The sequence below is a fragment of the Melospiza melodia genome, chromosome 16 (genome assembly GCF_035770615.1).
Source record: "Melospiza melodia melodia isolate bMelMel2 chromosome 16, bMelMel2.pri, whole genome shotgun sequence".
In the NCBI taxonomy this organism is placed as follows: Eukaryota; Metazoa; Chordata; class Aves; order Passeriformes; family Passerellidae; genus Melospiza; species Melospiza melodia.
Window position 1 is genome coordinate 16185965 of NC_086209.1, and position 15094 is coordinate 16201058.

The 15094-nt window shown below is 53.6% G+C and overlaps 2 protein-coding genes across 2 annotated transcripts in view; one reads left to right on the plus strand and one right to left on the minus strand.

Moving 5' to 3' along the window:
• The window catches only part of LOC134425908 (uncharacterized), a 68302-nt gene extending 61820 nt beyond the window's left edge, over positions 1–6482 (minus strand). Inside the window, exons 1-2 of the mRNA XM_063170927.1 lie at positions 6468–6482; positions 3287–3412 (exon numbers count right to left, since the gene is read on the minus strand). Coding sequence (XP_063026997.1) covers positions 3287–3412; positions 6468–6482 — 141 coding nt within the window. The remainder of the gene's footprint in view (positions 1–3286; positions 3413–6467) is intronic.
• Positions 6483–9623: 3141 nt separating this feature from the next.
• Positions 9624–13085, plus strand: POU3F4 (POU class 3 homeobox 4). Its single transcript, XM_063170808.1, has one exon. It carries the CDS (start codon positions 9660–9662, stop codon positions 10773–10775), a length of 1116 nt encoding a protein of 371 aa, XP_063026878.1. The 5' UTR covers positions 9624–9659; the 3' UTR covers positions 10776–13085.
• The last annotated feature ends 2009 nt before the right edge of the window (positions 13086–15094 follow it).

Sequence of the window (15094 nt, forward strand, 5' to 3'; positions counted from 1 at the left end):
CGTCTATTTTCAGGTACTCATTTCAGCACAAGCTTATGATTTTCTGAAAGGGTTGGTTTAGCTGCAATTTTGGAAAAAGGCATTTTTGTTTCCTGAGGCAGTTTAAGTACAAATGTTTGTGTCTCAGAGCTCTTTTCCATATCCTCCACTAAACAGGAATTCAAAGAGTCTTAGGCGCAGATTAAATGCTTTCAAAAATCAATTCTAGGCTGGCACAGAAGTCAACCAGTCTGACCTCATGATTACAGACTAAACACTTCCTTAGGAAGCAAAGTGGAGAAATATTTCATGTTTCAGTGACTATTTCTGATAGCAGCACCACAAATAAAAACGAGAAACCACGGCGACATTTTTAAAAGTTTATCTCGGGATAATTGCATGAGGAATTAAAAGAGGGGTGGGGTATTGCAACATTAAAATCCATTAACAAAGGGGAGTATTCAATAGACAGCTCATCCAAACTCTAAACAGGCACTTTGGATTTCATGGAGTTTTGAGAAAAAAAGAGAATCATTTAACTCAGTTTCTACCTGATTGCTCTGATATTTTTGCTTCTGGAACATCAGTCTCAAGACAAAAAGTGGCAAAGAAAGCAGCAGTGAGATGTGTACTTATTCTAATGGCCGAGGATCTCTTCCAAACCACCTTGGGACTGATACAAAAATAGGCTCCTTCAGCTCCATATTCCTGAGGACAGAGCTCAGATTTAATGCCCAAGCACTCCTGTGCCTTGCAACAGCATTTTTATTTTCCTTCTTACCAGTGTCAATAGCAGGGTAACCCCAGAGCTTCCACATGAACATTTGCCTCGGTTTGATCCTCTAAATGTGCTACCCAGTAATTAAATCCAGTTTGTATTTTTAAAGTGCTCATGGAGAACTGCTCCACGCTGAGCCCAACTGCCTTGCATTTGTCTCCACCATCTCTCAGTTCTGGGAAATCCATAAATTCATTTGTCAAAGGTAAAAATGCTCCAGCAAAACTCCTTCTAAATCTTTTGAAACGGTTTGTTCAAACTCTTGACATAGCGTTTTGCTCTAAACAAATTTCTAGACAACCCTGTGATTTTCCATCTCAAAATATACTGTTTCCCTGCCACGAAACTGGAACAGAGGGTCTGAGAGAAAGGAAATTATTAAGCATTCTAGTGGGTTTTTTTCCAACAAAAACTAAGATAGAGGTCAATGAATAAGTATGTGCAGGCTGGAACTTAAATCCTCTGGGGTGACTGTAGGCTAATTAATAATTAATGCCAGAGACATGGTGTTTGAAATGCAGATGTGATAACTGGAGGCCTGGCAAAGCTGTTCAGAGGAAGCAGATTTGGATGCTATAGGGAATAGGCACTCCCTTGCCGGCTGGCTCTGAAAGCAGACCTGGGTGCAAAGCAGGGCCTATGGTTTAGATTATATTCCCCTCAGCTGTTAATTACCTGAACCTACTTTGAAGTTTTTCTCTTTTTATCCTCTGCATGAAAAGAGATTGGTTCAGCCAAGGGACTTGAAAAAATGATCAAATACATGGAGTAGAGGAGGGGAATAGAACTTCAGATATAAAAAAGATAAGGAAGAAAAACACTCAGGGAAACACACAGGAACATATTAGGAAGTGCCCGAGTGTGGCTCAATGTTTCAAGCGGGTTGTGCTGCTCTGAGTTATTTCAGCCATTAAGCAGAACCCCCCCGTGCTTTAGGAATGGATTTGTTAAAAGGGATCTCTCTCTGTATGTATAGAGTTTACAGTAATTATTTGATGAAAGTACCATAGGTGATTTCCTATGCTATTTTTAATTCAATAAAGTCATTTAAACCTCCTTGTGTTTGGGGCTATTTAATGAGGTGTGCAACATTAGCAGAATCACCAATGAGCTGTTACTACAAGTATTCAGATTTTGCTAAAAAACGCTCATTTTCACCAAGGAAGGCACGGGCACAGGGTGGGCTCCTCGCTGCCACTGCCAGGGAAGGGGGCAGGTGCCCTCAGCACCAGGGCTCCTTCAGCCTCGGGGGGCACCCGAGGGCACCTGAACCATTGTCACAGCGAGTGGGGAGCGGGCTGGCCCAGCAGGGCCTGGCACAGGCAGGGGTGGGGAGGCAGAGGGGGGGGATGAAGGCTGGGGAGGCAAAACTGATGGGGATGAGGACAGAGAGAGGCAGGGCTGATGGGGATGAAGATAGAGGGACGCAGGGGTGATGGGGATGAAGGCAGAGGTGGGAATGCTGGTGGGGAGGTGCAGATTATGGGGATGAGCTGGGGGACACACAGGGGATGAAGCTGGGGGGACACACAGGTGATGGGGATGAAGCTGGGGGACACACAGGTGATGGGGATGAAGCTGAAGGGAGGCACAGGTGATGAGGATGAAACTGAGGGAGGCACAGGTGATGGGATGAAACTGGGGGGACACACAGGTGATGGGGATGAAGCTGAGGGAGGCACAGGTGATGGAGATGAAGCTGGGGGGACGCACAGGTGATGGGATGAAGGCAGAGGTGCCGGCGATGAGGATGAGGGGAGGATGCTGCCGCATCCCGCGGGCGGCCGGGAAGGGTTTGGGGTAACGCAGAGGATCCCCCTGAGCACAGGAAAACACCCGAAGGGGCTGTGGGCACCTCCCGCGACACCGCTGACCCCGGGAGGAGCCCGCGGGACCCGGGGCCGCTCCCGCCGCTCCCCGGTGCCGGTGCCCGGTCCCCGCGCCCGGTGCCGGTTCTCGGTGCGGGCTCCCCGGGTCCCTGGGGCCGGAGGGGCCGCGGGATCGCCTCTCACCCCGGCTCGCTTTGCACACACACCGTTCCCTTTTCAAAGCGACTCCAGAGTGGCTTTTTTTGACGCTCTTCCCCGCTCGTTAGAGCCCGCCCGTTCAAAGGCGAAACTTCCCAGCAACTTCACTAAAACCCTTTGAACCAGGAGGATGACAGTGCTATAATAATTTTTTTTTTTTATGGCTCTACCTTTTTTCCCCTTTTTTCTTTATCCCTGCAGTAGGGTGAAGCAATCTCTGATGAACTCAGAGCGGCTGCGTTTAAAAATTAATTCGAAAATGCCCGTGTGCAAGGCGCAGGCGCCTCCTCGCATTCACACCTATCACCTTGGCATCGCGGCGCAGTTTCTCCTCCTGCTGATGGGGAGAGCCCACCTCGGCCCAAAACTAGAGTTTTTATCCATTTTTCTCTTTCCCAGCACCGTCTTTCACCGTGACGTAAGGAACACGCGGCTGTACTACAGCCTTACGCATAGGTGTACACCTGGGTGATGGGGAGGGGGAATTCCCTGGCACAGTTACCTGCGGATAAAGCATCCAGGTGAAGGGATGAGTCCGTCCCGGCGTGGAAAATGCCTCGATTCCCACCAAAACGGGCGTGGGAAGCGCCTCACGGGCGTGGGGTGGGGTGGGCCGGGAGAGCCACGCCTGGGGGAGAGGGGCTTTAATGGAATCACAGCAGCCACACGGCTCCCTATTAAATCCTGCTAATTTTCTAGGTGAAGGCTGTGAAGTGAATGTGAGGAAGCATTAAAAGGGAATTGAATTTGCATTCCTTATGCTACAGGCGCATGTTTACATGACCTTTAAAACAGAATTAAAGCTGTATCATCAGCAGCTGTAGGCAATTCACATTACTAAGGCAATCAAATCAGAAGGCTAAACTAACTATAAAACATAAATTAAACTGATAGAGAATCATCCTAATTCACTAGGTTTACTTGCAATTTACTTATCCGCTACTAGTAATTTCTAAACAGTTTGGAGAAGAGGCGGATAGGAAATACTTGGATGTGGCACTTGAGGAACGCGTTGTCCGAGGGGGAGAGCCGGCTCTCCCGGGGTTCTCATCAGGGAGCGGGGATAACACGGGCCCCTAGAGCTGCACGAAGGGACTGCAAACCGATACCTGCATGGCTCAGCCCCAGCTCCGCGGGTTGGCTCCAGCCCCTCCCGGAGTCCTTTCCTCGCTGGAGGACCCTCAGAGACGCCGCTGATTTTCTAAAATATGAAATCACTCAATATCCAATACAGCTGGCGTTGCACCGCTGCCTGCTGCCCCCTCCCCCATCCCCAGAGGGACACTTTGCAATGTCTGAAACGCGGTTAAAAAACCCACAAAAATCGATTCCGCCGGTGATTTCATTAAAAGTTTGCGGAGCGCCTTTGCCCGTCTCCGCTCGGGCGGAGCGGGGCGGGCCCCGGGCACCCCCTGGCACGGGCAGCCCCCGCTTTGATTTATTCCCATTTATTTCCCGCAGCCCAGGGCTGCCTCCCCCGCTTCGATGGCGACTCTGCCGTGTGCACTCGGGGGCCCGCGGTGATTTATCGCCCGCAGCCCCCGGGCACGGGCAGGGCAGGAGGGGAAGGGATGCTGCAGCCTCCAGAGCCTTGCACTGGCACTCTGCTGGGCAGGGGGGAGAGGAAAATCCTGCCAGGAGGTGCCAGGGAACCGCACACGCTGGGGATGGAGCGCATGGAGCTCTGGTGGGGCTGTTGGGGATTTTTTGTGGGGGACAACACCCAGCTTGCCCCACCATCACCATCCTGCACTGCCCAAGCTCGATTCAATAAGGAAACATCTTTTAGCAAAGCACTCTGGCCTGAAAGTTCATTTTTACAACAGCTTTGGTTGGCGCGATCTGAAGGGAGCGGGGAGGAAAGTTTGCACCGAGCCGTAAACACACGAAAGTCTGTGAGAAAAGCAAGAATTAGCAGCAGCATCTACGTATTTATAAACGTAAATCTAGGGATGACGAGGCGCTTCAAAATGCAGGAGGCGTTTCAGTCCCTCTGAGAGATCAGGAGCATCGCTGGATGCTTTGCACGCCGACTGCTACAGCTGGAAAAGCGTATAGTTAAATAAATAATAAATAAATAAATGAAAGGGAAAACACAACACATGAACCCAAACCCCACATGGAAATTGCTCGGTAAGCTACCAAACAGCAACGCAGGTATTTGTCATCCAAGGAACGGAGCGATTTGTCTTCAGTGTCTCATTAGTCAACAGAGGTTAACTAGCCAGTGCTCAAAACCAACCCATTCTCCTTTAAAGGTGTCTGAGCAGAATTCTGTCCGTTCGGGAATTGTATTTGGATTATTTCTAAAGCACAGGCGGGACGGCCTCTGGGATGGCAGGAGCTGGGGGTGCCCATCTCTGAGCGCATCCCCCCGTTCGCTGCGAGAAGCTTCACCGGAAAATTAAAAATAAAAAAAACAACAACAACAAAACACAAGCAACGACCCAAACACCACGGGATTTCGGTCCGGGATGAGAGCAGCGCGTTCTTGTTTGAGCGGCACGGGGAGGAAAGCGCCTGGCTAAAGGGAAGGGCTCGGCGTTGTTGGGGCTCCCGCCGTGACCCCGGCGCGCCCGAGCCGGGCACGGAGCGGGGCCGCAGCCCTGCCCCAGCCGCATCCGCCGCCAAACACAACCCACCCAACGCGGGGATGGCACACACGGCGAGACCGCTCCCGCAGCAAAAATGGGCGCTCTGGGGAGAGACTTCCCGGATTATTTACGGTTTTTTACTCCGTCAACCAAATGTTGGAGGCAAGACCTCCTAAACCCGACCCAGCTCAAAAATAACAGTGACCTGAGCAAGACGGGGCAGTGCACGAATGAACGACATTTTTTTTTTCTTTTCCCGCAGCAAGTACATTTTTCAAACATCAACAACGTGGAAAAAAAGATATTATTTATAATAAGAATAATAATAATAATAATAACAAGAACAGGGGATTCGAGCAGAGGAGCAAGGAGTCGCCCAAACCGCAGCAGTCAGAATACAAATACTATTTACCTTGTGATTTTTTCCTGCCCGGGATTGGCTTTATTGTCCCTCCCTGGACCAGCCCAGCCGCAGCCACGCTCCCTCCGTGCCGGGCTCTGCTGCCGGGCTGGTGCTGGGAGAGATTTGGGGGGGCCGCATTCATTCGTACATTAGGACTAGTTTAATTTGCAATCTGTCAGTCCATCTCCTGGCCGTGGCTCGGAGATGGCTGTGTGGCTCTCTCCCTCCTCTCCCTCCCTGCACAGCATTTACTCACGTTCAAGAGCAGCCAACAGAGACCAAAAGAAAAAAAAAAAAAAAAAAAAAAAAAAAAAAAAAAAAAAAGGAACTAATTGAGCTTGTGTCGGTATTGGCTAATTTCTGCTAATACTCTGTAAATTCCTTTTTGCTTCCTAAGCTTCCCCCACGCTGGTTAGGTGTTCCCAAAGCCTCTCCGGAGCTCCAGGAGCCGCTGGGCTTCAGCAGGAGCCCCAGCGCCTGGATGTACACAATGCAAACCTTAACTCCTGGCTCCAGAAACGGTTAAATTGCCCTTTCCCAGCCCCCACCCCCGTTATGATTGACTCTGTTTTTAAATTTGCACTTGTTCCCACCAAGCGCAATCTAACTCGTCCTGTCTCTAAAGTGAACTTGTGTTGAAGGTGAAGTTTTCAATATAGAGGTCACGACACCGAGGCACAGCTTACCGCTCCGAGCTTCATGCTGTATTAAACACAATCAAAACGAACCCCTTTTAGACCTTTTTTTTTTTTTTTTTTTTTTTTCCCCCTCTCTCTCCCCTTCCCCTCCCGTGGATGAACAATGAGAGGAGTGGTGGTGCGGTGGGTAAAAAAAAAATAATAAAAATCGGTTGAATATAATAAAATCAGCTCTGTCACAGCGGCGTTGGTGGGTGCAGGTCCCAGCCTGCAGCGCGGGGAGAGCGCGAAGGAGCGCAGCCCCAGCGGAGCCGTGGAGGGGAACGGAGAGGGGACACAGGGGACACAGGGGACAGAGGGGACAGCGAGCGCTGCCCCACGCGGGTGACACCGCCGCCAGCACCGAGGCACGGCCACGGTGACCCCGGAGAGCCCCGGTGCCGCCGGGGGGACCCGACACAATCGCAGCTCCCGCACTTCAAAGCGGGGCGTTCTCTATAGCGACTTCTCGCTGCCCCAGGACGGTGGCTGCCTCCAGCTATTGTGATTGCTTTTTCACGCCAAAGATTTAGCAGAAAAAATAGATATTAAAGCGAGTTATTTGCTGAGGAAACGCGGGTCCCTCCGGGGCGGGGGCACCCAGAGCCAAAGGGCTCCAGCGCACAGTCCGAACCCAAAAACTTTTTTTTTACAATTTTTTTAATAATAAAAAAAAACTTTATTGGGTTTCGGTCTATGAAAAATAAGTTACAAATTCTTGCAACAGTAGCTTTGCATGTACTTATTTTTCTCCCATGTCCAGACGGGGTCGGCTATTGAATAAGGCTCTTTTATTCTGCATGGGGCAGGGGATTTGTGGCCATGGTCCCCCTTTTATTCCTCTCTCTATGGAAACCCAGATCATGGGGAGAAAAATGCGAGGCTGAATAAAGAAAAGCAGCAGAAAGGACCGCTTGAGAGCGGCATCTGTTACACTTGGGAAGTTAGACTGACAGGAAAGAGCTAAAGAAACCCTCTCCAGCAGATTAGTTAGAACAGCAAGAAGATTTAACTATATGCAGATAAAAACACTATAAAATCCACCATACTCTGCTATAGGCGAGGTGAGAGCCGCCTCGGCAGGAGCAGAGCCGGGCTCTGCCTTAGCTACATTCGCAGCAAAGATTAAAATGGGACGTTCGGGGTTTTATTTCCCTGCCAGAGACTCTGCCTTAATTAAACGGCGGATCTGAACATCTATTTTCACGGGCAATGGGATTTGAAAAATTGTTTCGGAAGTTAAAGTGCAAATTAATTTTAAATAATTTAGTTACGTTTTTATACAGTGCGGATTTGATGTTGTTGGGGGGGGGGAGGTTAGTGGGGTTTTTTTCCTTTTTTTTTTTTTTCCCCCGCGGGCTGCGGTGATGTTTATTTCGAGGAGCTTGTGAAGGCGGAGAGTGGGAAAAAAAAAAAAAAAAAAAAAAGGAAAGAAGAGGGGGGGGAACAAAAAAAAAAAAAAAAAAAAAAAAAAAAGGAAAGGGGAAAAAATAAAAAGGAAAGGCTAAAAAAACCAACGAGGAAGAAGAAGCTGCTGTTGTAACTCCTTCCCTGCCCTCCCTCCCCGCGCTCGGGCGGGCTCGGCCGCGGAGCTGCGCGCCCCGCACCGCCCGCACCGGGACCGCACCGGGACCGCACCGGGACCGCGGCTGCGGCGGGGACAGCCCCGGCTCCGGCCCGCCCGCCGACCCCCCCGCCCGCAAACTTCGCTCTTTTATTTACTTTTCCTCATTTCTGATTTATTTCCCGAGCCGCCCCCCCCCGGCCGCACCCCCGCGGGGGCGCAGCGCAGCGCTCGCCCGGCGGGGACCCGCGGAGTCGCCGATATATCGCGATATGCCCCGGCCCGCTGCGCTCCTCAGCACCCAGCCCTGCCTGTACCCCTCGCACACGCTGCCCCGGAGAGAAATTATTGTGATTATTATTATTATAATGAGGAAAGCGATGGGACCCGGCTCGGAAGGAACCAGAGGAGCGCTCACCTTATTTAGATCTATTTTCTCATTTTCTTGAATTTTCTTCAGATCTGTCTTCTCAGAGAAACTAATGCCTTAATGACTTTCTGGTAGCTGCAAGCCTTCTTTTATTTCTGCTAAATATATGAAAATGTATGCAAATTTAAATCAAGCTTAACCTAGGAGCTCTTGCAATATATTTAATGGAATTTCAAACCAATAAGGGGACTCTGATGCAGTCTTCTGGAAGTGCAAATATAATTACGCAGCTCGGTTACCTCCAAAACGATGCAGGGAAAGGTCATTTTGGAACTCGCCGGCGGGTCGGGGGTCCCGGGGCTGCGCGGGTGCGGAGCTCTGCCCGGCCCGGGGCTCCGCGCTCCCCCCGCTCCTCCCGCGGGGGGGTCCCGGCACCGTACACGATTTTCCCCCATTCTTTTCCCTTTTCTCACTTTCTTTCCTCCACTTTTTCTCCTTTTCTCCCCGTTTTGCCCTGCACCCGCCCGCCAGGCGCGCAGCGGCGGCGCACCGCGCCCGCGCTGCCAACTTTGAGGAGCATCCACCGGGATTTACCGGCGGCGAGGCCGGGAAGCTCCTTCTTTTGGGGCTGTTTTTTATTATTTGGGGCTTTTCTCCGTTTTTTTTTTTTTTATTTTCCTGCCGACCGAGCGCGGCGGTGCCGCACGGCCCGGGGCAGGCGGGGACGCGCGGCTCGGGGCAGCCGCACCGGGGGAGGAGCGGAGCGGAGCGGAGCGGGCGCTGCGCACCCGGAGCGCGCCCGGACCGGCGGGCGGGGGCAGCGCCGGGGTGGTCCCGCGGGGCTGCCGCCGGGGCGCCGCCGTTTAACCTCTGCCCGCCGCTAATCGCTCCCCATTTAAGCCGTGCCCCCCGCGCCCCCCCGTTCCCAGGCGCTCCCCATTTAAGCCGAGCCCCCCCCCCCCCAGCCCCGCCGCTCCCTGCCCGGCGCGGAAGGAGTTAAGCAGCGGGGCCGCCTCACGCCCGGCCCCCGGTGCCGGCGGAGTGATTCACTTCCTGCCTCGCGCCCGCGCGGCCCCGCGGCCCCGCCCCGCCGCGGCTCGCCCCGCCCCCGAGCTGCACCCATTGGTCGGCTCGGCCGGCGGCGCGCTCCCATTGGCCGGCGCGGGTGCCAGTCGCGGCGCGGCCGCCGCCGGGCCGCCGTGCCGGTGGATGTCAAAGGCTGGCGCGGCGGCGGCGGCACAGTATAACTCGTGGGGCTGCCGCGGCCATGGCCACAGCCGCCTCCAACCCCTACGGCCTGCTGGGCGCCGGCGCGCTCGCCCACGCCGAGGGCGCGGGCATGCAGCAGGGCAGCCCGTTCCGCAGCCCGCAGAAGCTGCTGCAGAGCGAGTACCTGCAGGGCGTCCCCGGCAATGGGCACCCGCTGGGGCATCACTGGGTGACCAGCCTGAGCGACGGCGCGCCCTGGCCCGCGGCGCTGGCGGGTGGCCCGCTGGAGCAGCCCGACGTGAAGCCGGGCCGTGAGGACCTGCAGCTGGGCGCCATCATCCACCACCGCTCGCCCCACGTCTCCCACCACTCGCCCCACGCCAACCACCCCAGCGCCTGGGGCGCCAGCCCGGCGCACAGCGCCTCGCTGGCCGCCCCCCCCGCCGCCGCCGCCGCCGCCGCCGGGCAGCCCCTGAGCGTGTACTCGCAGGGCGGGTTCGCGGTGGGCGGCATGCTGGAGCACGGCGGGCTCACCCCGCCGCCCGCCGCCGCCGCCGGCCAGGGCTTGCACCCGGGGCTGCGCGGCGAGGCCGGCGGCGAGCACGGCGAGCTGGGCGGCCACCACTGCCAGGACCACTCGGACGAGGAGACGCCGACCTCGGACGAGCTGGAGCAGTTCGCCAAGCAGTTCAAGCAGCGCCGCATCAAGCTGGGCTTCACCCAGGCCGACGTGGGGCTGGCGCTGGGCACCCTGTACGGCAACGTCTTCTCGCAGACCACCATCTGCCGCTTCGAGGCCCTGCAGCTGAGCTTCAAGAACATGTGCAAGCTGAAGCCGCTGCTGAACAAGTGGCTGGAGGAGGCCGACTCCTCCACCGGCAGCCCCACGAGCATCGACAAGATCGCGGCGCAGGGGAGGAAGAGGAAGAAGCGGACCTCCATCGAGGTGAGTGTCAAGGGCGTGCTGGAGACGCACTTCCTCAAGTGCCCCAAGCCGGCCGCCCAGGAGATCTCCTCGCTGGCGGACAGCCTGCAGCTGGAGAAGGAGGTGGTGCGGGTCTGGTTCTGCAACCGGCGGCAGAAGGAGAAGCGCATGACCCCTCCGGGCGAGCAGCCGCAGCACGACGTGTACTCGCACGGCGTGAAAACGGACACGGCCTGCCACGACCTCTGACCGCGGGCTCGGCCCCGGGACTGCCCGGCCGCGGCGCTGCCCGCCCGCACTATGGGCTTTAACTTATGGTTTCGGGAGACGCGGCGAGGGGTCCCCGCCCGCCGCCGCCTCGGCAATATTTTTTTTTTCCTCTCTCCGACCTGGTCACACACGGTGTTTACTCGCAGACAAGGTTTGTTTTCGGTCTCCGCTAGGATGAAGGAAAAAAAAAAAAAAAGACACACAAAAAAAAAAAACCCTCACCAACCCCACCGCAAAACAAAACCCAAACAAAAAGGAAGGAAAAAAAAGAAACCGAGAAAAAGAAAAAAAAAAGGGAAAACCCACGGAAAAATAGAAAATGAAAAAAAAAAAAAAAAAAGAGAACGAAAAACCCGACAGAAAAGGAAAGACAGATGTGTGCCTATGAATAACCTTCCAGCGCCTTGGTTATATCAGCTGTATTTCAGGTGAATCTGTTTTACAATAGACTAGTTTTGCATTTTTAAAGACTTATATAGCGTTTTTAAATGTCTGAGGTGTTTTACTACAAACTGTACACAATATTTGTGACCTAATTTGTATCGAATTGAGCAGTCCAAACGTTCCTCCCTTCCCCAAGCACCGGCAATGTCACCGAGCGGGGCCGGGGCAGGGCGGCCGCGGCCCTTCCTCACCCCCCGGAGGAGATGGGGCTCCCTCCGCGCCCGCGGAGCCCCGCACCGATGTGAAGAACGGGCTTATTTGTTGCAGCTTTTTTTCTTCCTTTTCAAGAACTTCCCAACACCGTAAAACGGTCGGGTCACAAGCCTGACCTCCCCCCCCCTCCCTTCTTCTCGCAAGGAAAAAAAAAATTATATATATAAATATATAAAATAATTATTTCTAGGAGATTTACCAGAAATTAAGCATCACAACCAAACCCGTGGCATTTGCCAGTCTTTTTTCTTTCCGAAGATGAGTTGGGCTTTTTAATCAGCGCCAGACTGAGAGGTCTGTAGTAAAACACCTTTATCCTTCTGCGCTTTCGCTTCGGAAATCGGTTTCTCTGTATTTTGTTTCGATAGTGAAGAGGAATGAGGTGTCGGGGGAGGGAGGAAGGGAGGGAGGGAAGAGGACAGAAAACGCCCGCATTTGGTTCACGCTGAGCTTCTTTCCGCGTCGCAGGGAGATGCTGGATTTGTGGAAAAGCTTTTCTAGGGGGGAGGGCAGGGAGGGGGGGAGAAGAAAAAAAAATAATCGTAATAATCACCGACAAAACAAAACAGGGAGGGGGAAAAAAAACCCAACAAAAAACAAAACAAAAACAAACCCTCTACCACCAAAACAAATCCCCTAAAATGCAAACGCCGTTTTTCGGGCGCAGGGAAGTGCTGAGCTGCACCCGCCCCCTCTCCCCCTGTCCCTCCCAGCCCGGGGCTGCGCTGTCCCCAAGGGCGGGGGGCGCGGCGGCCGCGCACCCACCCGCGAGGGGTCCGTGTGAGTGTGTGTGAGTGTCTGTCCGTCTGTCCGTGTGTGTGTGAGTGTCTGTCCGTCCGTGTGTCCGTGTGTATGCTCCCCCCGAGCCCCGCACCCCCGGGGCCGCCGGGCAGGGCCGGGCTCCCCCCCCGCTCCCGGGGCTGCACCCGCGGCCCCCTGAGGGCCGGGCCGGTCCCCGCTCCGCAGCTCCCGCACAGCATCCCCCCCTCCTCTCCTCTCCTCTCCTCTCCCCCTCACCCTTCCCCTCCTCCAGATTTTTTCCTTTCGACATTTATATTTTTCAAGTATTTTTCAGTAAGCGCTAAAAAAAAAAAAAAAAAAAAAAGAAAATAGGAAAAAAAAAAAAAGAAATTAAGAGAAAAAGAAAAAAAAATAACTCGACACTGAGGACCTGCCTATTTCTGCCAACTTTATAACTGTACAGTTTTGTATATTAAACGTTTTTTGGAAGTTATTAATTTAAAGAAAGATCATTTAGTTTATTCATTTAGTAACTGATGTATAATAAACGCTATTTTCATTAAAGGTTGCTTTTTTCAACTATTTTATCCAAAATTGCCTATTGCAGTTGCCAACAATTATTTATTTTCAATAAATTCCGCATTATGTTTAAAAAAAAAAGAAAGAAAAACGTTTCAGAAAGAAACAACAAAAAAAAAGAAGCCTAAATGGGTGTCGGATAAAAATAATAACGAAACACACGAGTGGCTGTAACGTTTGGTTGTCGACCAGTTTTAGTCAAGGGGTTTATATTGACGCAATATTTTATTGTTGTAAAAGGAAAAAAAAATTTAAAAAAACCAAAAGGTTTAAATAAACATTTTTACGAAAGAAAAACAAAATAGCTGGAAACCTGCGGGTGCGTGGTTTGTGCGCTGGCCGGGCCGGGCTGCGGGGGCTCCTCCGGCCCCTCAGCCCCGGGCACGGCCGGGGGGCTCCAGGGGCCGGTCCGGGCAGTGCCGCTGGCACCTGCCGCGGCTGTGGGGTGGGAAAAAAGCGCTTTTGGGGCGGTGAAAGGATCCGTGCGGCTTTGGCGGGGCAGGGCAGCGTGTGTCCACCGGCGGAGCCGCTGCGGTGCGTGTGTATCGATATCGGTGCCGTCCCCGCGCTGCCCCCGCGGCGGGTCCCGGCCCCGGGCAGCGGCGGCGAGCGGGGCACCGGGTACCGGGCAAGTTTCTTTTGTTCCGCCCGTCCCCCCGCCCACCGTGGCCGGGCCGCCGGCAGCGGAGGGGCCGCGGCGCTGAGCCCCGTCCCCGCCCCGGGCCGCTCCCCCGGCGGGGAGGGCAGCGAGCGGAGGAACAATAACCCTTAATCGCATCCACCGGGGAACGGGGAAACCCCGGCAGCCGGGGGTGCAGGGGGAGGCAGGGAAACAGCAAAAACTTCAAGGGATCGCCAGCGAAATGGGCTTTCATTTTATTTTTTTCATTTCTTCTCCCCCTTTCTGAAGCCGAACCTCGGAGAAAACAATACCCAACCCTTCTGCCAGCAGTGTAGGGGGGAAAAAAATTACCTTTAGGAATCCTGAGGAGCGGCCCGAGCAGGGAGCGAGCCCTGGTCTTCAATAAGCAACAGCAGCAGCACGCAAGTGGACAGGCGCCTTCCCACTGCACTGCCAGCACACCACCCCTCCTGCACCTGGGAGCGAGAGGGATTTGGGATGTGAACAGTGGGCCATGCATTGTTCCTGAACCGTAAAACTGATTTATTTCATTGCTAAATCTCTGTGAGCTGCAGCACCGCGGCCTTGGGGGCAACGGGCCTGCGGCCGCCCCTGCGCTGGGCAGCGGGGCCCGGGTGGCTCCGCTGAGGGACCGCGACCTCCAGCTCTCTCTCCTGAAGGATTACAGCAGCAGCAGAAGGAAATATAACCCCCAAAAGGCCGATTTTTCAGTCAGCTCCAGGAACAGGATGAATGTGGCATCGGCACCAAAGCAGGAGTAAAGAGCCGTGGTTTGTAAACAGCCGCAGCTGAGGAGATGGAGAAGGTCCGGGTTAAAGCCAGTCCGGGTTAAAGCCAGCCCAGGTTAAATCCAGCCCAGGTTAAAGCCAGCCCTGCGAGCTCACGGTGCCTCTGGGCCCAGGGAGGCAAAGCTCCTCAAGGCAGCCTTGGTTTGGAGGAGGGACAGAAGGCGTTTCACTGAAATTAGCCCGTTTTAGAGCCCTTTGGCTGCTCTGTAAATACAACCACAGCGAGGGCTGGGTTATGTCTTATTTTTAAACAAATTAGGTTGAGACAAAAGGGATGCAATGAAAGACGAAATCAAGTAAGTTTATAAACAGAAGCACTTCAAAGGCTGCTGGAAAGCTGGAGAAAATAGGAGAATTTCGTCTAAAGAAAAGAAAATCTCTGCTGGTTATTGCCCATCGATTTCAGTGTTCCTGTGAGCAAAAGGAAACTCTTTTGTGCCACCTAATGTTAAGTACAGATCACTGTTGTCTTCTTCGCTGCCCATCACCAATGGTGAGCGTGGGGAGCCCTCGGGGTGCTGAGCCCATCAAGGTGGAGCTCAGCATCCCAAAGTCCCACCAAACCAAGGGCAGGGAGAGAGAAACTTCAGCTTCACAGTTACCTTCTGAATTTAGGGAGTTTTTTTTTTAAAAAAGAACTCAGGAGGGGGTGGAGAGAAGCACGGGGTAGAATCATAAGAATTGAGAGACTCCAAATTTGGGCTTTGTTATAAAAAAGTAGCTGCAGAACGAGCACATCCAGGGTTTATGTAAGCTGCCCACCCCCAGGCTCCATCTCAGCAGCCTCTGGGCTTGGGGGAGCTTCTCCCTCTGCTCTCCTCAAGAACCCAAGTGGCCTGGCCTTTGCACACCAGTGTCTCCCAGCTGGAAGAATTTTGGTGTGTACTTAG